Here is a 21,385-nt window from a genome sequence, read left to right on the forward strand (position 1 = left end):
CAAGACTTACAATATTTTTGTGTAGCTTTTCAGTTAAGGAACATGTGTCTTATGATCAGATAAAAATTTCAATCAGCCCTTACTACCAAAACTAGTCTTTCTATTAATTTTCCTATCTATAATTGTTCTTTATATGTAATTCTATGAGGTTGATCCCTACTTTTGCAAAAAAAAAAAAAGTATAGGAAAACAGACCTTTTTTCCCCTTTAATGAAAACCAGTAAGGGGTGAATCTAGATAGGACATGAAGTGAGGATGAACTGGAAGGAGTAGAAGGAGGGGAAAACATGATGAGCATGTATTATGTGAGAAAAATACATACTTTACAGTAAAAAGAAAAAATATTTAAAAAAACAACAAATAGAGATAGTCGAAGGATTCAAGGCTGATGACTGATAGTTAAATACACAATAAATATTATACAGAATAGGAAATGTGATAATACAGAAAGAGGGATGTTAATGATGTACTTTGCTGTCATAAGGAATAAAATGAATTAAAGATTATTTCAATTAGGCATTAATTTGAACTCATTTACCTAAAAATATAAAGCATGGAAGCTTAACATAAATTATTTCATTGTGTGCTTTTTCTACCATGTGTCTTTCCAGTGCTTTATTTTATGAATACAAATTTCTCAAGGTATGTACAAATGGTAAGAACCAAGAGTTGGTTTCACCCTGAGCCTGTGAGCTCACTTTTCTAAATCTTATTATTTGTTTTACTTGAATATGTGTTAGATATAACATGTTCTATAATAAACTTGCATATATTCATTTTGGATTTGCTTCATATTATTTCCATAAAGCAATTTTATACTAATTGAAAATGGCTTTTTTTCCAGTAACACACAATCTGTTCAGATTTTACGACAATATTAGTCAAATATCTTCCCTTCCATTCAATTAATCTCTTCTAAAGAAAAGTGTAAAGCATTTCAGGTAATTGTCAGAATAATAAGATCTTCGATGACATGACTAACTATAATGAAAATTTTATACAGAGTACCAAGTTCAGGCCTTAAAAATACAGCACCAAAAATATAATTTCCAGTAAAAATAATTGAAGATATACAAATAAGAAAAATAGTCGTTGATCTAAAACTCCAGTTTACTGATGTTTCTTATGTTCCATTTGCAACTGCTGTGGCTCTGGTTTAGGGTAGTCACAAATGTTCTGGCTCTTTGACTGTACTCATAGAGCAAGAGGAGGTCAGATCTTACTTTAACTAAAAAATCCAGAACAAATATAAAAACTGAATAGTTCATTTTAGAATGAACCACACTAGACTTCTGGACCAGATTTGTGTATATACACACAGTCATACGTACACACACACACACACACACACACACACACACACACACAATAACAACAACAAAAACATGTGATCTCAATCACAGTGAGGAGAAACCAAGGAAGCACCAAAATATTTCCACTAACCAGAAAATGTATATCTAAATAAATAAATATTTTTGGCAAAAACTCTTAATATTAAAAAATATTGTGTTTTATAGCAAAACAGTGTTACAGTTGCTAATGTTTTTAAAAAAGTTTCATCTGTTTTAAATAACTGTGAACTAAAAATAAATGTATAGATAGTAAAATCTTATATATAATATATCAATATATATTTGGGTAATTACTGAAAAATGTCTTAAAGAAAAAAAATTATTATTTAACACACTAGGTATTTTCTTCTTCAAGTAATAAGTGAAAATAATTTTGAATATAGAAATGCAAATCAAAACGACCCTGAGATTTCACCTTACACCCATCAGAATGGCCAAGATGAAAAATTCAAGTGACAACACATGCTGGAGAGGTTGTGGAGAAAGGGGAACCCTCCTCCATTGCTGGTGGGAATGTAAACTGGTGCAACCACTTTGGAAGTCAATCTGGCGCTTTCTCAGATAATTAGGAATAGTGCTTCCTCAAGACCTAGCTATACCACTCCTAGGCATATACCCAAAGTTTGTTCAAGTACACAACAAGGACATTTGCTCAACCATGTTTGTAGCAGCTTTATTTGTAATAGCCAGAACTTGGAAAGAACCCAGATGTCCATCAACAGAGGAATGGATACAAAAATTGTGGTGTTTTTACACACTGGAATACTACTGAGCAATCATAAAGGAGGAAATCATGAAATTTGCAGGCAAATGGTGGGATCTAGAAAAGATCATTCTGAATGAAGTATCCCAGAAGGAGAAAGACAAACATGGTATATACTCGCTTATATAGACCTACAAGACATGATAAACATAATGAAATCTATACACCTAAAGAAGATAAACAAGAATGTAGACATGGGGTAAGATGATCAGTCCTCACTTAGAAAGACAAAAGGGATGTGCATTGGATGTATGACAGGAGTCTACTGCAGAAGGCATCTGAAAGACTCTACCTAACAGTGTTTCAAAACAGATACTAAGTCTCATAACCAAACCTTCGGCAGAAAGGTAGTTAGTATGACATTGAAAGGACAGGAGCTCCACAAGGACCAAATATATCTGGGCACAGGGGTCTTTTCTGAGACTGACACTCCACCAAGGACCATGTATGGATATAACCTAGAACCTTTGTTCTGATGAAGCTCCTGGTAGCTCAGTAACCAATTGGTTTCCCATAGTAAGGGGAACAGGGACTATTTCTGACAAGAACTCAATGGCAGGCTCTTTGACCTCCTCATCCCCCAAGGGAGGAGCAGTCCTGCTAGTCCACAGAGGAGGACTCTGGATATACCTGATAAAACAGGGTCAGATGAAAGGGGAGGAGGTCCTCCTCAATCAGTGGACTTGGAAAGGGGCAGGGAGGAGATGAGGGAGGGAGGGTGGGATTGGGAGGGAATAAGGGAGCCAGATACAGCTGGGATATAGAGTTAATAAAATGTAAATAAGAATAAAAAATAAAATTAAATTAAAAAAAAAGAAATTCCTCTTTAAGTTGTTGCAAGATGGCTTGCACAGTATCTGAGGGGCATAAGATCCAAAACTCTGAAATTGGTGAGTGGAGAGGCAGCTGAAGGGAGAATATCCACAGTGAAGCTACCTGGGTGAGAGGAGACAACCCAGGAACTGTGACAGTTTGGATCCAGGTCACCCCTGGACAGCTCCAGGGACTGAGAGTGGGGAATATTCAATCCCCCTGCACTTCCCCTTGTCCCAAGCACTGGTCTCCCTTCTCTGCAAAGGAAGCAGAGTTGCCCAAGCAAGAATCTCCACCCTCTGTGACTGAAAGAGCAAAGGCTGGCCACCCATGGCTGTGGCTGTTGCAGGGCAGTGACTAGTCCAAGCAGGAGCTTTCATGCTCTGTGACTGAGACCACAAAGGCAGCTACCCCAAGTATAAGCCTCCCTTCCCAGTGGCTAAACAGTGGACACCACTAAGTTGATAGATCTCCTGTACTCTCATTTGCACCTGTAGGCCAAAATCTGAAAGTAGATAGGAGGGGGATCCCTTCCGCTTTCCGATTAGGCTTGCAAGCAAGTAGGTGCAGCTTCAAGTGAATGCTTGAAGAGCCCCAGATCCAGGGTCCCTCTATGCTACAGTCAGATATCAGATCCCTCCTCCCCACACCCTACTGTGGACAAAATAGTGATCGTTTTGACAGTATTCTCAACATTGAAGCCCCTTTTCTGTGGATCTACCAGTGGGGTCCAGGCAATTAATTTCTGAAGTCCAGACAGATCTGAATACCAGGAGGACAGTATAATAGGCCTGTAGGCCACTGAGATATTCAGGGCCACTTGCACATACACATTGTACCAAGGAATAGTGCCAGAACATCCACAGCTTAGTCACGGAAGAAATTAAACACTTCATAAACTTTAATGAAAATGAAGTCACAACTTATTCAAACTTATGGGACACAATGAAAGCAAGGCTGACAGGAAAGTTCATGGCACTAAATGCCTCCAGAAAGAAGTTTGAGACATCCCATGCAAGCAACTTAATGGCACACATAAAACCCCTAGAAAAGGAAGAAAAAGACAAACCCAAGAAGAGTAGATGATTAGAGATATTCAAACTCAGAGCTGAAATCAATGAATTAGGAACAAAGAAAACAATTCAAAGAATCAATGAGACCAAGAGCTGGCTCTTTGAGAAAATCAATAACATAGATAAACCCTTATGCAAAATAACTAAGCAGAGAGAAACTATCCAAATCAGCAAAATCAGAAAGAAAAAGGGGGACATAATGACAGACACTGAGGAAATCCAAAAAATCTTTAGGTATTACTACAAATGCCAATAAGCCACAAAATTTGAAAATGTAAAGGAAATGGACAATTTTCTTGATCAATTAAATTAACCAAAGTTAAATCAAGATCATGTTAATAGAATAACTAGTCCTATATCACCCAAAGAAATAGAAGTAGTCATGAAAAGTCTGCTTTAAAAAGAAAAACCCAGGGCCACGAGTTTTCAGACCATAATTCTACCATAACTTCAAAGAAGAGCTGACTCCAAATCTCTTCAAAGTATACCACAAAATAGAAAGAGAAGGAACTAAATCAGACTCATTCTATGAAGTCACAGTCCACTTGATACCTAAAATACACAAAAAAAAAACAAAAGAGAGAATGTAAGACCTATCTCTATTAGAAACATCAATGCAAAAATACACAATAAAATACTTGTAAATGGAATCCAAGAACACAACAAAAATATCATACATCATAACAATGATGTAGGCTTCATCCAAGCCATGCAGGGGTAGTTCAACATATGGAAATCATCAATGTAATCCACCAGATAAACAAACTGAAGGAGAAAAACAACATTATTATCTCCTTAAATGCTGAAAAACAGTTTGACAAAATCCAACACCCATTCATGTTTGAAGTCTTGGAGAGACCAGAGATACAAGGCACATGCATAAACATAATAAAGACAATATACAGCAAGCCTGTAGCCAACATCAAATTCAATACAGAGAAACTTAAATCAATGCCACTGAAATCAGGGACAAGGCAATGCTCTCCACTCTCTCTGTATGTCTTGAACATATTACTTGAAGTCCTGGCTAAAGCAATAAGAAAAATAAAAGAGATTAAAGGAATAGAAATCAGAAAGATAGAAGTAAAAGTATCACTATTTGCATATGGTATGATAGTATACATGAGTGACACCAATAATTAAACCAGATACACTTTCAACAAAATGGCTGAATACCGAATTCACTCAAAAAATATCAGTAACCCTACTGAGAAGAAATTAGGGAAACTATACCCTACACAATAGCCACAACTAACATAAAGTGTTTTGATATGACTCTAACCAAGCCAGTGAAAGACCTGTTTGAAAAAAAAAAACAAATATCTGAAATAAGAAATTGAAGAAGATATCAGAAGATGGAAAGATCTTCCATGTTCATGGGTCTGTAGGATTAACATAGTGAAAATGGCCATCTTGCCAAAACCAATCTACAGATTCAGTGCAGTTCTCATCAAAGTAGCAACAAAGTTCTTTACAGACCTTGAAAGAACAAATCTCAACATTATATGGAAAAAAACTAGAATTGCTAAAACAATCTTGTGAAGCAACAGTGTCTGGAGGTATTTCCATTTCTGATCTCAAGCTGATCTCAGAGCAATAATAATAAATAGTAATAAATTTCTATTTCTGATCTCAAGCTGATCTCAGAGCAATAGTAATAAATACTGCATGATACTGATATAGAAACAAAATGGATCAATTGAATTAAATAGAAGACCCACAAATAAACTCACACACTTACAAATATTTGATCTTTGACAAAGAATTCAAAACCATGCAATGGAAAAAAAAAGAGAGCATCTTCAACAAATGGTGCTGAACCAACTGGATGTCTACATGAACATAAATACAAATAGACACATGTTTATCACCTTGCATGAATCTAAATTCCAAGTGGATCAAAGAATTCAACATAAAACCAGACACATTAAACCTGTTACAAGAAAAATTTGGTAAGAGTCTGGAACTCATCTGGCACAGTAGAAAACTTCTTGAACAGAATATAAAAATCACAGGCTCTAAGATCAGCAACTAATAAATGGAAACCTCATGAAGCAAAAAAATTATGTAAAGGACAGGACACTGTCATCAAAACAAAAAGACAGTCTACAGACTGGGAAAGGATCTTCACCAACCTTATAACTGACACAGGGTTAATATCCAAAATATATAAAAAAATTCAATAAGTTAAACAGAAATAAATCAAGAAATCCAATTAAATAATGAGTACAGAGCTAAACAGAAAATTCTCAATACAATAATATTGAATGACAGAGAAACACTTAGAGAAATGCCTATCATCTTTAGTCATCAGGGAAATGTAACTCAAAATGACCATGAGAATTTACTTTACATCTATCAGAATGGCTAATATCAAAAACTCAAGTGACAAAATATGCTGGCAAAGATGTGGAGAAAGGGGAACACTATTCCGTTGCTGGTCTGAATGTGAACTTGTCCAACCACTTTAGACATTACTCTGATATTTTCTCAGACATTTAGGAATAGAACTTCCTCAAGATCCAGCTATACCACTCCTAAGCATTTATCAAAAAAATGTTCAGGTACACAAAGAGGACATTTGCTGAACCGTGTTCATAGCAGCTTTATTTGCAATAGCCAGAATCAGGAAACAACCCAGATGTCCTTCAACTGAGGAATGGATATAGAAATTGGGGTACATTTACACAGTGGAATACTACTCAGGGATTAAAAACAGGGAAATCATGAAATTTGCAGGCACATGATGGGAACTAGAATAGATCATCCTGACTGAGATATCCCAGAAGCAAAAAGACACACAGGATATATGCTCACTCCTAAGTGGATATTAGATATATAATATAAGATAAACATACTAAAATTTGCATACCTCATGAAGCTAAGCAAGAAGGAGGACCCTGGGTAAGATAATCAATCCTCACTCAGAAAGGCAAATGGGATGGACATTGGCAGACAGAGAAAACAGAACAGGACTGGAACCACCACAGAGGGACTCTGAAAGACTCCTCCCATCAAGGTATCAAAGCAGATGCTGAGATTCATAGCCAAACATTGGGCAGTGTGCAGGTAATCTTATGAATGAAGGCCAAGATAGAAATATCTGGAGGAGACAGGAGCTTCACATGGAGAGCAACAGAATAAAAAAAAAAAACTGGGCACAGGCATCTTTTCTGAGACTAATACTCCAACCAAGGATCATAAATGGAAATAACCTAGAATCCTGCTAAGATGTATCCCAATGTAGCTCAGTCACCAAGTGGGTTCCCTAGTAATGGGAACAGGCACTGTCTCTGACATGGACTCAGTGGGTGTATCTTTATCACCTTCCCCTGAGGTGTGGGCTGTAACAGCCTTACCAGGCTACAGTGGAAGACAATGCAGCCAGTCCTGATGAGATCTGATAGCTAGTGTAAGATGGAAGGAGAGAAGGCCTCCCTATCAGTGGACTTGGGGAGGAGCATGAGAGGAGATGAGGCAGGGAGAGTTGGATTGGGAGGGTGTTAGAGAGGGGGCTACAGCTAGGATACAAAATGAATTAACTGGAACTTAAAAAAATAACTTTTTAAAAGTAATTCCTTTTTATGTTGCATAAGATAAAAATATAACAAAATATAGATAGAATTGAGATAGAATTGATTACAAAAAACACAAATATTTTTCTCTCCACATTTTTAAGTCTTGGAAGCCACGATTAAGGTGACATCTCTTAAGATCTTCTTTTGTTCTTATATGGATTGTACAATTATAACCAAATGCTGCATGACACCTCTTTTTTTGGAATATATATATATTCTTTATTATTATTATTAATTACACTTTATTCATTTTGTATCCCCCCATAAGCCCCTCCCGGTCCCACCCTTCCTCCCCTTTCTGCATGCATGCTCCTCCCCAAGTCCACTGATAGGGACACCTCTTTTTATATAGGCCTTAATCTTATTGATGTAGATGACACCTCTTTTTATATAGGCCTTAATCTTATTGATGTAGATAGAACCCACAAGTTTCAATAAACTCTTAAAAGTCCCAACTCTTTAAATTATCACACTGATAACACCCAAATATTGGATGAGTACATAATCAATACAGGGCAATAATAATGACTGAAAAAAAGACAAATTTATTTTAAATTATTGACTATAAGCTGCCTATCTTATTTACAAGTTACCATTTGTGCTCACAACTATATGGAATACACACATGCACACACACACAAAGGGTTTAATAGATGGGAAAGTAAATAATATAATGTCAACAAACCTTATGTTGCTGTACTTGACATTTTAGGTCTTCAAGATCAGGTCCAAAAGGCTCTCTCTCCATTTTCTTTGTTCTCTCTTCAGTTTTTGTTAGCCAGTCATCTAGCTCTTTTAATTTCTGATTCTGGAGATCCATTAGAACTTTGTGTAATCTAAAAAATTAATATATATATACAGATATATATATAATATCCAAATAAACAAAAATGCAGAGATAAACCATCCAAATCAGCAAATTCAGAAACAAAATGGGGGACATAACTACAGACCGTGAGGAAATAAAAAAAAAAAATAATTAGGTCTTACTTCAAAAGCCTATATGCCACAAAATTTGAAAATCTAAACGAAATGGACAATTTTCTTGATAGATTCCATTCACTAAAGTTAAACCAATAGCAGGTTACTCGGTTAAACAGTCTAATTTCCCACAATGAAATAGAAGCATTCATCAAAATCTCCCTGCCAATAAAAAGCCCAGAGCTTAAAGGTTTCAAAGCAGATTGATACCAGATCATCAAAGAGGAGCTTCTGCCAATATTCTTCAAGCTACTCCAAAAAATAAGAACAGAAGGAACATTACCAAATCCATTCTGTGAGGCCACAGTAACCTTGATACCTAAACCACAGAAACACCCAACAAAAAGGAAAATTCAGACCTATCTCTCTTACGAACATTGATGCATAATACTCAATAAAATAATTGTAATTGGAATCTAAGAACACATAAAAGATATCATCCACCATGACAAGTAGGCTTAATCCCAGGCATGCAAGAGTGGTTCATTATATGGAAATCCAACAAAGTAATCCACCACATACACAAACAGAAAGGAAAACAAAACAAAACAAAACAAAACAAAACAAAAAAACACATGATCATCTCCTTTGATTCCAATATAGCATTTGACAAAGATCCAAATTTAAACAACTCATGATTAATGTTTTGCAAAGATCAGTGATAAAACACATACCTAACTATAGTAAAGGCAATATACAACAAGCCTATAGTCAACATCAAAGTAAACAGAGAGAAACTTAAATCAGTACCACTGAAATCAAGGACAAGGAATTCTCTCCATTTCTCTCCAACATAGTACTTGAAGTCCTAGCTAGAGCAATAAGAAAACTGAAGGAGATCAAGGGATTCCTAATTGTAAAGGAAAAAAAAAAAGCTAAAAGTTTCACTATTCAAAGGTTATATGATAGTATACATGAGTGAACCGAAAAATTCTACCAAAGATCACCTTAAGCTGAAAAACATCTTCAGCAAAGAGGAGGAGGGTTCCACTTTCTCCACATCCTCTCCAGAATGTGTTATCACTTTAGTTTTTTATCTTAGCCAGTCTGATATGTGTATGATGAAATCTCATAGTTGTTTTTATTTACATTTCCCTAATGACTAAGGATATTGAGCATTTCTTTAAAAGTTTCTCTGCTATTCAATATTCCTCTATTGAGAAATCTGTTTATTTACCCCATTTTTTAATTGAGATAACTTGGTTTCTTGGTGTTTAACTTCTTGAGTTCCTTATATTTTCTATATATTTGCCCTCTGTCAGATATAGCTTTGGTGATGATCTTTTCCCAGTCTTTAGGCTTTCATTATGTTCTGACTATACTCTCTTTTGATTTACAGAAAATTTTCACTTTCTAGATGTCAAATGTATTCATTGCTGATCTTAGAGCCTCTGCTGTTGGTGTTCCGTTCAGGAAGTTGTCTCTTGTGCAAATGAGGTCAAGGCTCTTCCACACTTTTTCTTCTAACAGATTTAATGTGTCTGGTTTTATGTTGAGGTCTTTAAACCACTTAGATTTTACATTTGTGCAGGGTGATAAATATGGATCTATCTGCATTTTCTACATGTTCACATCCAGTTAGACAGGCACCATTTTTTTAAAGATGCTATGTTATTGTAGTCCGTGACAGCTCAGTTTCCAAATATGCTCCCTAGTAAGGGGATCAGTGACTGTCCCTGACATGAAATCACTGGTTGGTTCTTTGTTCACCTCTCTGTGAGGAGGAACAGCCTTACCAGGCCACAAAGGAAAACTACAAAAGACAGTCTTGATAAGATAGGGTCAGATGAAAGGGAGGAGGTCATCCCATATCAGTGGACTGAGGAAGGGGCATGGGCGGAGATGAGGGAGGGAAGGCTATTTGGGAGGGGAAAAGGATGGAGGCTACAGCTGGGATACAAATTGAATAAATTTTAATAAATAATAAATATATTTAGAAAAAGATGCTATCTTTTTCCCATTATATTATTGCTTTGGCTTCTTTGTCAAAATTCAGGTGTACATAAATGTGTGAGTTTAATTCTGGCTCTTCTATTGGATTCCATTGATCCTCCAGACTCTTTCTTTGCAAATACCATAGTACCATTCAGTTTTTATTACTGTTGCTCTATAATACAGCTTTAGATCAGAGATAGAGATACCTTGAGAAGGTAAGTTAATGTAGAATATTGTTTTAGCTATTCTGAGTTTTTTGTTTTGTTTTGTTTTTCCATATGAAATTGAGAATTTTTCTTTCAAGGTCAATAAAGAATTGTTTTGGTATTTGATGAGACCTTCATCTGTAGTTTGCTTTTGGTAAGATGGTCATTTTCATTATGTTAATCCTTCCAATCCAATAGCAAGGGAGTTTTTTTTATATCTTCTGATATCCTCTTTAATTTCTTTCTTCAGAGACTTGAAATTTTTCATACAGGTTTTTCACTTGCTTGGTCAGAGTCACACCAATGTACTTTATGTTATTTATGTTGTGTTCTTAATGGAATTGTTTCCATAATTTCTTTCTCACCACATTTGTCTTTTTATTATTATTATTATTATTGCTGGTGGGAATCTAAACTTTTACAACCACTTTTAAGTCAATCCAGTGCTTTCTCAGAAAATTAGGAATAGTGTTACCTAAAGATCCAGCTATACCACTCCTAGGTATATATTTGAAAGGGGCAGGGAGGAGACCAGGGAGGGAGTGTGAGGTTGGGGAGGGAATGAGGGAGCGGGATACAGCTGGGACACAGAGTTAACAAAATGTAACTAAAAGGAAAAATAAAATTAAAAAAAAATTCCAAATTGCCAAAATCTTAGAACTACAAACATAAAAAAAAAAAAGAAATCTGCATATCTATAAAACAAGGACATTTCCTCACCCATGTTCACAGCAGCTCTATTCGGAAAAGCCAGAATTTGGCAACAACTTAGGTGTCCCTCAACAGAGGAATGGATACAGAACTATTGGTACATTTACACAGTGGAATTCTACTCAGCTATTAAAAACAAGGAAATCATGAAATTTGCAGGCAAATGATGGCAACTAGAAAAGTCATCTTGAGTGAGGTAATCCAGAAACAGAAGGACACACATATATACTCACATATGGATATTAGACACATAATATATGATAAACGCATGAAATTCTATACTCCTAACAAAGCTAAACAACAAAGAAAACCCCAGGGAAGATACTCAATCCCTATTCAGAAGAGCAAATGCAAAAGACATCACAAACAGGAGAAGACAAGGAAGAGAACAGGAGCCTACCACAGAGGGCCTCTGAAAGGCTCAAGTGATGGAGGTATCAAGGCAGAGGCTGTGTATTATAGCTAAAATTTGGGCAGAATGCTTGGTATCTTATGAAAGAATGGGAAGATTGAAAGACCTGGAGGGGCGACAAGCTCCAAAAAGAGACCAACAGAGACAAAAATATTGGGCCCTGGAGGCCCTGAAGCAAATGAAACCCCAAACAAGGACAATGCATTGACAGGACCTAAAACTCCACATCCTATTTAGCCCATAGACTCAGTCTCCAAGTAGGTTCCCTAGTAAGGGCAACAAAAGCTGTCTCTGGCCTGAACCCAATGGCAGGCTCTCATCCTCCTGCAGGATGCAGCCTTACCAGGCCACAGAAGAAGACAATGCACTAGTCCTCATGAGACCTGGTATGCTATGGTCAGTTAGAAGGGGTGTAGAACCTCCACTATTATTGGACTAGGGTAGGTGCATATGGTAAGAAGAGGGAAGGAGGGTAGGAATGGGAGGAGATGAAGGAAGGGGCTGCAGTTGGGATACTAATTGAATAAATTGTAATAAATGATAATAAAACAGTTAAAAAAAAGAAAATCACTGCAATTCCTTTTAACCTACTGTGACCCAATTCTGTGTTCATAACTTTAAATTATTTTTTTTCTGTTATGGGCCAAACATTTTATTGATTGGAAGTACATAAAACTATTGACATTTTAAATCTTTTTTCCATGGAAATTAAAATTTCCATATGTATCAACTAAAAGCATGATTGCCATGAGACAATTTTACTTTTTCATTGTTACAAACATTATATTAAAGATAAGGATGTAATTGAGAAAACTGTCAAATTCTCAAAGTGAAAGCTATCATTCACAGGAAGAGTTTTCATCAGTTTTGCTTTCATTTTTTAACATTTGCAATTTAGAAAGTGAAGTAGAAGTCAAGGAAGATTAAGTACAGATTTCTAAGAAGATATTGCAACTATCATAAAATTTTGAAGGCCAAATAACATTGAAAGTCTGTTAATGATTTGAGTGTAAGTATAGTTGCAAACATTATTCAGTCATTTAATCATTAAGGACAAACAAAAAAAGTTTCCTCTGTTGAAGTATGTCCCTAATCTTTCTAGAATGTTGATCATGAAAGAATATTAGATTTAGTCCATGCCTTTTCTGCATCCAATGAGATGATTAATTTTTATCTTTCAGTCTGTTCATGTGGTAGATTAAATTTATCAATTTATATTGTTGACATAACCCTAAATCTGGGATGAAGCCTACCTACTCACCATGTATATTTTTAAATTCGATTTCAAGTATTTTATTGAGAATTTTTGCATGTGTGTTTATAAGAGATATTCTGTAATTTTCTGTCATTGTCGAGTCTTTATGAGTTTTAGATATCAGGGTAAATGGCCTTTTGTCTATACATCATGGTTTCCAATTTTGTGTTTTTTTAAATAATTGTTATGTGTGTGTTATTTATTTTTATTCATTCTTGCTTTTTATTTATTTAATTTTTTGGTCTGGTAGATTTTTGTTTTCTTTCTTTGGCTGGCTGTTTACCAAGGGGAAAAAAAAAAGAACACAGCATTGTGTGTGTAGGGATGTGAGTGGAGTATCTGGAAATATTTAGGTAGACACAACTGGGATCAGATTATATTGTATCAGAAAATGTATTATATGTACTTAATAATCATATATTTAATTTGCACATATATGTTATACTATGTATAATATCTACATATACATATAATATGTTTATGTAAAGCAAAAAAGTAACTTAAAGGACCTGAACGTAGGCAGGATAGAATTAAGGGACTTAAAGGGCTCTAAAATCTGTCCACAAGTGAATGAGTTTTTCTATAAGATAAATAAAATCCATCTCAGTGTTTATTCAATGAATTAACTCAGGTTTTAAGTCAGCAGTCACTTGATGAGAGCTGAAATTCCAGCTTTCTACTAATCCCCATGCAAAAGAATAAATAAATTGTTGGTTCTTAGATCAGACTTTGAAAAACAATGTTGTAACTTATTGTTGAGTTTATGCTTTTAATTAAAACCCATCTAGAGTCCTAGTTGCTAACATTTTGTTATAGTCAGTTGGGAACACACCTGTAATACCACAATCAGGAGGCAGAGGCAGAAGCATTATAATTTAAGTTCAACCTGCAATAAACCTCCAGACCTTGCCTTCAAAACACCATTGTAGGATGTGTCTAAGTGATGAGTTCAAGCCTAGCATGTGCATAGATCTGACTTTGAAGTTCAGTTGCACAAAAACATTTTTAGAGATAATTCTCTTGCCTCATAAACTACTCTGCAAGTGTTATGTGATATCAGCCTAAAGGAAATTACTGGAAACCCTAAGTTTATTTTAGAGAATCTGTGGTAGAATGAAGGAATACCGTATTTTCTAAAAGCACTACTGAAATGACATATTCTCTTTTCCTATTTTAATATGTTTATTCTATATTATAGGTCTAATATCCACTTGTAAGTAAGTATATACCATGTGTTTCTTGATGGCCACTAATCCTGCAAGGTCACTGAATGTTCCTAATATAGGAAACATGACTGAGAAGTTGAATTTCTATTGGAAATATGGTTATTGCATGTAATACTAGACAGCACAGCAACTTGTTGACAGATGCTTAGACTGAGATCAATCACAAACTATCATTTCAACATTCTTATCTATACACTATTTCAAACTATCATTTCAACATTCTTATCTATACACTATTTCATTATGTCATATGATATTTTCAAGGGACGTGATCACGAATTTAAGTGTGTAGAACCCTAGGAATTTTTAATTTCCATTTTCTAAAAACATTATTAATATAAAAATAATACTTTTATTAATATTTGCCAATGTTTCAAGATACAATTAACATTTATCAAGATTTACACATACACATTATAAAATTACTTGAAATATATAACAAAATGTAACCATTTATGATATATTTTACTAATAAAGGTTAAAGATATATATAGATATGAAATCATAGAGAAGTAGAATTAAAAATTACCAAGAAAGATAAGTACTTTATGAAGTCAGATTCTTTGATATACAAGCCCATTCTCAGCTTGGATAAATTTGCCAGTATGAAGGGTATGGTAAAATGTTTGGCCAAAGTGGATATTAAAAATTATTTTTTAATTACTTGATTTCTTTATATATTCTGGATATAAGCCCTCTATCAGATATAGGTTTGGTGAAGATCCTTCCCAGTCTGTAGGCTGTCGTTTTGTTCTGACAACAGTGTCCTTTGCTTTACAGAAGCTTTTCAGTTTCAGGAGGTCCCATTTATTGATTGTTGCTCTTAGAGCCTGTGCTGTTGGTGTTCTGTTCCGGAAGTTTTCTCCTGTACCAATGAGTTCAAGATCTTTCCTCAATTTTTCTTCTAACACATTTAGTGTGTTTGGTTTTATGTTGATGGCTTTGATACACTTTGACTTTAGTTTTGTTCAGGGTGCTAAATATGGAACTATTTGCATTTTTCTACATGCAGACATCCAGTTAGACCAACACCATTTTTTAAAAATGATGTATTTTTTCCATTGTATGGTTTTGGCTTTTTTGTCAAAAATCAAGTATCTGTAAGTATATGGGTTTATTTCTGGGCCTTCTATTTTGTTCCTTTGATCCAACATTCTGTTTCTAAGCCAGTACTATGGAGTTTTTATTACTATTGCTCTGTAGTACAGCTTGAGAGCAGGGATGGAGATACCTCCAGATGATCTGTTGTTGTACAGGATCATTGTGGCAATTCTGGGTTTTTTGTATTTCAATATGAAGTTGAATACTTTTTTTTTCAAGGTCTGTAAAGAATTATGTTGGTATTTTGATGGGAATTACATTGAATCAGTAGATTGCTTTTGGGAGGACAGTCATTTTTACTGTTAATCCTACCGATCCATGAGCAAGGGAGATATTTCCATCTTCTGATATCTTCAATTTCTTTCTTCAGAAACGTGATTTTTTTTTCAAACAGGTCTTTTACTTGCTTGGTTACAGTAACACCAAGGTACTTTATATTCTTAGTGGCTGTTGAGGAGGTTGTTGTTTCCCTAATTTCTTTCTCAACCCTTTTCTCTTTTGTATACAGGAGGGCTAGAGACCTAAACAAAGAATTTTCTGTAGAGTAATATAGAATGGCAGAGAAACATTTAAAGAAATGCTAAGGTCCTTAGTCATCAGGGAAATGCAAGTGAAAACAACTCTGAGATTTCACCTTACACCCATCAGAATAGCTAAGGTCAAAAACTCAAATGACAACATGCTGGAGAGGATGTGGAAAAACAGGAACCCTCTTCCATTGCTGGTTGGAATGGAAATTTGTACAACCACTTTGAAATTCAATCTGGTGCTATCTTGGACAATTAGTAACAGCACTTTCTCATTATCCAGCGATACCACTCCTAGGCATATATCCAAATATGCTCAAGTACAGATCAAGGACATTGTTCAACCATGTTCATAGCAGCTTGATTAGTAATAGCCAGAACCTGGAAACAATCCACAAAGGAGGAATGGATACAGATATTGTGGTACATTTACACAATGGAATACTACTCAGCAATTAAAAACAAGGAAATCATTAAATTTGCAGGCAAACAGTGGGATCTAGAAAAGATCATTCTGAATGAGGTAACCCAGAAGCAGAAAGACACACACAGTATATACTCACTTATATATATAAGTGTATACTAGACAAATAACAACAGATAAACATACTAACATCTGTACACCTAAAGAAGCTAATCAAGAAAGAGGACCCTGGATAAGATGTTTAATCCTCAATCAGAAAGTTAAATGGGATGGACATTGGAAGATAGGGAAAGCAGGGAACAAGACAGAAGCCTATGACAGAGGGACTCTGAAAGACTCCACTCAGCAGGGGATCAAAGCAGATGCTGAGACTCATAAGAAAACTTTGGACAGAGTACAGGGAATCTTTTGTAAGAAGAGGGAGATATAAAGACCTGAAGGTGACAAGAGCTCCAACAAAGAGAGCTGCAGAACCATAAAATATGGGCACAGGAGTCTTTTCTGAGACTAATATTTCAACCAAGGACCATTCATGGAGATAACCTAGAACCCCTGCTCATATGTATCCCATGGCAGATCAGTATCCAAGTGTGTTCTCTAGTAAGGGGAACAGGGACTGTCTCTGACACAAACTCAGTGGCTGGCTCTTTGATCACCTCCCCCTGAAGGGGCAGGAGCCTTGCCAGGCCACAGAGGAAGACAATACAGTCAGTCTTGATGAGACTGTATAGGATAGGGTCAGATGGAAAGGGAGGAGGAACTTCCCTGTCAGTGGACTTGCAGAGGGGCATGGGAGTGCATGAAGAAGTAAGGATAGGATTGGGAAGGAGTGAAGGAGGGGGCTATAAAGTGAATAAACTGTAATTAATATAAAAATTAAAAATAATATAATTCTTTTTTTGATACTTATAATTATTTATTCAGTTTAATATCATTATTCTCTACATTTCAAAATTACCTACTAATCAAATTATAATAGAGGCAAATTCAAAGACCTCTTGATGCTCCTGTACATCCTTTTTTTTTTCATTTTTTTCTATATTATTACACTTTATTCACTTTGTATACCCCCCATGGTTCCCTCCCTCCTCCTGTCCCAATCCCTCCCTTCCTCCACCCTCTGCATGCATGCCCCTCTCCAAGGCCACTGATAGGGGAGGACTCCTTTTCCTTCCTTCTGATCCTAGTCAATTAGGTCTCATCAGGAGTGGCTGCGTTGTCCCTGCAGACTATCAATGTAGATGCTGAGACTTATGGGCAATCTTTGGGCAGAGTGCAGGGAATCTTAGGAAAGAAGTGGGAAACAGTAAGATCTGGAGAGGACAGGAACTCCACAAGAAGAGCAACAGAATCAAAACATCTGAGCACAGGAGTCTTTCCTGAGACTGCTATTCCAACCAAGGACTATGCATGGAGATAACCTAAGACCCCTGCACAGATTTAGCCCATGGCAGCTCAGTATCCAAGTGGGTTCCATTGTAATAGGAACAGGGACTGTCTCTGACATAAACCGATTGGCCTGCTCTTTAATTACCTCCCCCTGAGGGGGAAGTAGCATTACCAGGCCACAGAAGAAGACAATGCAGCCACTCCTGATGAGACCTAATTGACTAGAATAATAATTCTTAAGCTGGTAAATATTATGACAAATATCAATTAAGCACGAGATATAAATAAAATTCTTATATATCAGAGTTAATTTACTTAGTCTTTTTGTACTAGATCTGCTTTTCTTTATTAGCTCATTAATTTAAATTTAATCTGAATTAGTTATAAATCAGAGCACAGTCATTTTACCTAGGTCAAGTGGGCATACTATTTCAACTCTACTCCTTAATTGCTTCTACTTTAGGACAATTATCTTTGCCTGTTCCCACTGACTGAGCTATCTTCACAGCTTGTATCTCACATACTTTTGTTTAGTGTTTGTAATTAATTTTCTTTCTGAAAGGTGTTTTCTGTTTTGAAAGAACAAGTATACTTAACATTCTGCATATATTCCTTACTTTCTTTTCCTTTTTATCATCTGCTAGTGTCATATGATAACATAAAACTTTGTATTCAAAAGAGAAAGTTGTTTTGTACGTAACTAAATCATTGTTGGGAATATAGCAGATAATAAATGTCATTTAGATGGATGAATGCATGAGTAAACTTAGTTAGCTAATTAGTGTTATTTATCTTCAGGTGAAAGCATTCTTCTAAAAGTGCTATACTCTAGTTTAAATACAGTCTAGATATTCAGATTTTCAGCTTGCAATTAAAACTCTAAGATTGGTCTACAATATATTAGTATAACAAGGGATATCCATATTTTATTCCATTAGTCCATATTATTTTCATTATTAGAAAAAAAGAATCACTCCACATGTACCATGTACTTGACCTATTTTCACATTAAAACATGTTAAAACTGTTGTTTATAATGCATCCTGTAAGCAATAAAATGTCTGTGGTCATATGTTGTCCTTTTTGTATATTCTTGATATTTTGGAGTCTTTCTATTTTAGAAATCAACCGTGTAAAATGGCATTAACTTTTGAGGTCTGAAAGAAATATCAGTGAAACCATATTTAAACTTTGAAGGAATAAATTATTTGTTTCATCCTAATTGATATAAAGATAGTGACTGAAGTTATAATTTATTTAATCAAAGTTTTGGTTTATACATATGTCTACAAAGGATTATGACTATACTTTTCAAAGTATTTAAGTTAGATCAGCGATTCTCAGAGATGGTTTGAAATCATCTGGTATTTTGTTAAATTTCAGATTCTGAGTCTACAGATGAGACATAAGACAAAATTTCTGCACTTTACCGCAAGTTCTCAGGTGATTCATATGTTCTATTCCTAGGATTGCTTAAATCTGTAAACACAGCACATAAGCACCAAGCGGTAAAATGATAATCATTTATTTATTTATAAATAATATAATATATAATTATATATATTACATAGCAATAATATAGAGAGCTGTGATATAAAATTAAACCCAAGAGTTTACATCATGCATGTTATGATGGTTATTGCTTGAAATTTTAAATCAAAGTTTACAGCTGTCTCTATAATCTTTTTAAAACAGCAATATGTTTGTTACTTAGTTAATTTTTGAGCAAACACTCCACCTATTTATTCACCATCACATTTTATCTACCCAATACCTCATATGTTATCTAATTCATGATTGAAACAGGCAGTATTTTTGAAAATACAGAACCATATTTTTGGAAGACATATTTTCTCCAAAGTGTTGATTATAATTCATAATGATTTTTCATGTTATAGCTTGTGTTTAATTCCAGATACTATTCATATGTCTCCTCCTGTTAATCATGTGAACATGAACATAGCTTCACTTGGCCTCCTTACTGATTTTCTTTCATTTTCCCTTAACTCTCACAAAGGTTTTAATTTTCTCCTGCATATCATAACCACAATTATCAGAAAAGTTGATGGAACTTGCTGTGCTTATCTTTAATAGTCCTCAATGAAACACCAGTAAATCTCTTTTGCTCTCTACATGTTGCTTTTTTTTCTATCAGATTAATTAGTTTATTCACCTAGGAGAAATACCTCCTGCTGTCTCTATGATACTTGTGTTCTTGTGCTTCCACAGTTGGAAGTTTCATTTTTTTTTCTTCTTTTCTCTCACCTCCTACCATCATTAGGACATTTCACATTAGAAAACTCAATCCAAATAAGGATCACATAGCTTATTTTGCATCAGATTTATAGTTCAAGAATGTCAGAAAGCAGAGGTCCTTTGTTTTCTCATTTTATTCCTAAAAACCAGTGTTAGAGATTTAAACTGGAAATATATCAGCCTAGTGATAATCAAGTACTTTTTGACCATACTTGTACTACCAAATGTCTGTATGAGCTTTCAGAGGGTCAACGTATGTCTATAAAATTTGAGATTTGGAGACATAAAGAATTATAAAGGAGAGTAACAAATAATATTAATAATAAGACAGGAAATGTGTAAATATTTGTATTCTTTGACTAGCATTCCTTAATAACCATATTTTAATGTTCTATTTGAATGAACACAATTTCTAACGTAAAGGTAATTACTTTGATCATGTTTCCCACTCCTCATGATAAGACATTATAAGATTTTTTTTCAAAAAATTCAGTGACAATATTAAAAAATGGTGCAGTAAACAATAAAAATTATATACTAATTAAAGTAACATGCTGCAGTTAAGAAATCATACGACAGTAATAAAAACTGTGAGTTGTTGGCATAAAAACATTCAGGTTGATCAGTGAAAATGAATGGAAGTCCCAGAAATAAGCCTGCACTAGTTACAGGCACTTGATTTTTAACAAAGAAGGGCAAACCATGCAATGGAAAAAAAGACAGCATCTTCACCTATGATGCTAGTCTAACTATATGCCTACATGTGGAGAAATGCACATAGACCAGTATTTATCACTCTAAACAAAATTCAAGTCCGAGTGGATCAAAGACCTATTCATAAAACAGAAACTTCAAATCTATTAGACTACAAACTGAAGAAATGTCTGAAACTCATTGGCATGGCAGGCAACTTTTTGAACAGAACAATACTGGCACAGGCTCTGAGATCAACATTTAATAAATAGGGTCATGAAACTGAAAATCCTCTGTAAGTCAAAGTATACTACCAAAAGAAGAAAAGGGCAGGCTACAGATCTTCACCAACTCTATATCCAATAGAGGGCTACTATCCAGAATATATAAAGAACTCAAAAACTTAGATACCAACCAACCAACCAAATAATCCAATTAAAAATGGGGTACAGAGTTAATCAGAGAATTCTCAATAGAGGAATCTCAAATGGAGGAGAAACACTTTAAAAATGTTCAACGCCACAGAGAAAGACAGGGTAGCTACTTCTGATGAGACCTGATCAGAAGGAAGGAGAGGAAGACCTCCCCTATCAGTGGACTTGGGGAGGGGCATTTGTGGAGAAAGTGAAAGGAGGGTAGAATTGGGTGGGGAGTGGGAGGGGACCACTGGGGGATAAAAAGTAAATAAAG

General features: G+C 35.1%; 1 protein-coding gene across 7 annotated transcripts in view; it reads right to left on the bottom strand.

Annotated features, from left to right (window-relative positions):
• Dmd (dystrophin) overlaps window positions 1-21,385 on the bottom strand; it is a 2,365,055-nt gene that overhangs the window by 1,725,116 nt on the left and 618,554 nt on the right. For all 7 annotated transcript variants that reach the window (XM_060376797.1, XM_060376795.1, XM_060376794.1 and 4 more), the window contains exon 12: window positions 8,265-8,415. In XM_060376797.1, the coding sequence (XP_060232780.1) occupies window positions 8,265-8,415 (151 nt within the window). The remainder of the gene's footprint in view (window positions 1-8,264; window positions 8,416-21,385) is intronic.

Source organism: Meriones unguiculatus (assembly GCF_030254825.1).
Source record: "Meriones unguiculatus strain TT.TT164.6M chromosome X unlocalized genomic scaffold, Bangor_MerUng_6.1 ChrX_unordered_Scaffold_31, whole genome shotgun sequence".
In the NCBI taxonomy this organism is placed as follows: Eukaryota; Metazoa; Chordata; class Mammalia; order Rodentia; family Muridae; genus Meriones; species Meriones unguiculatus.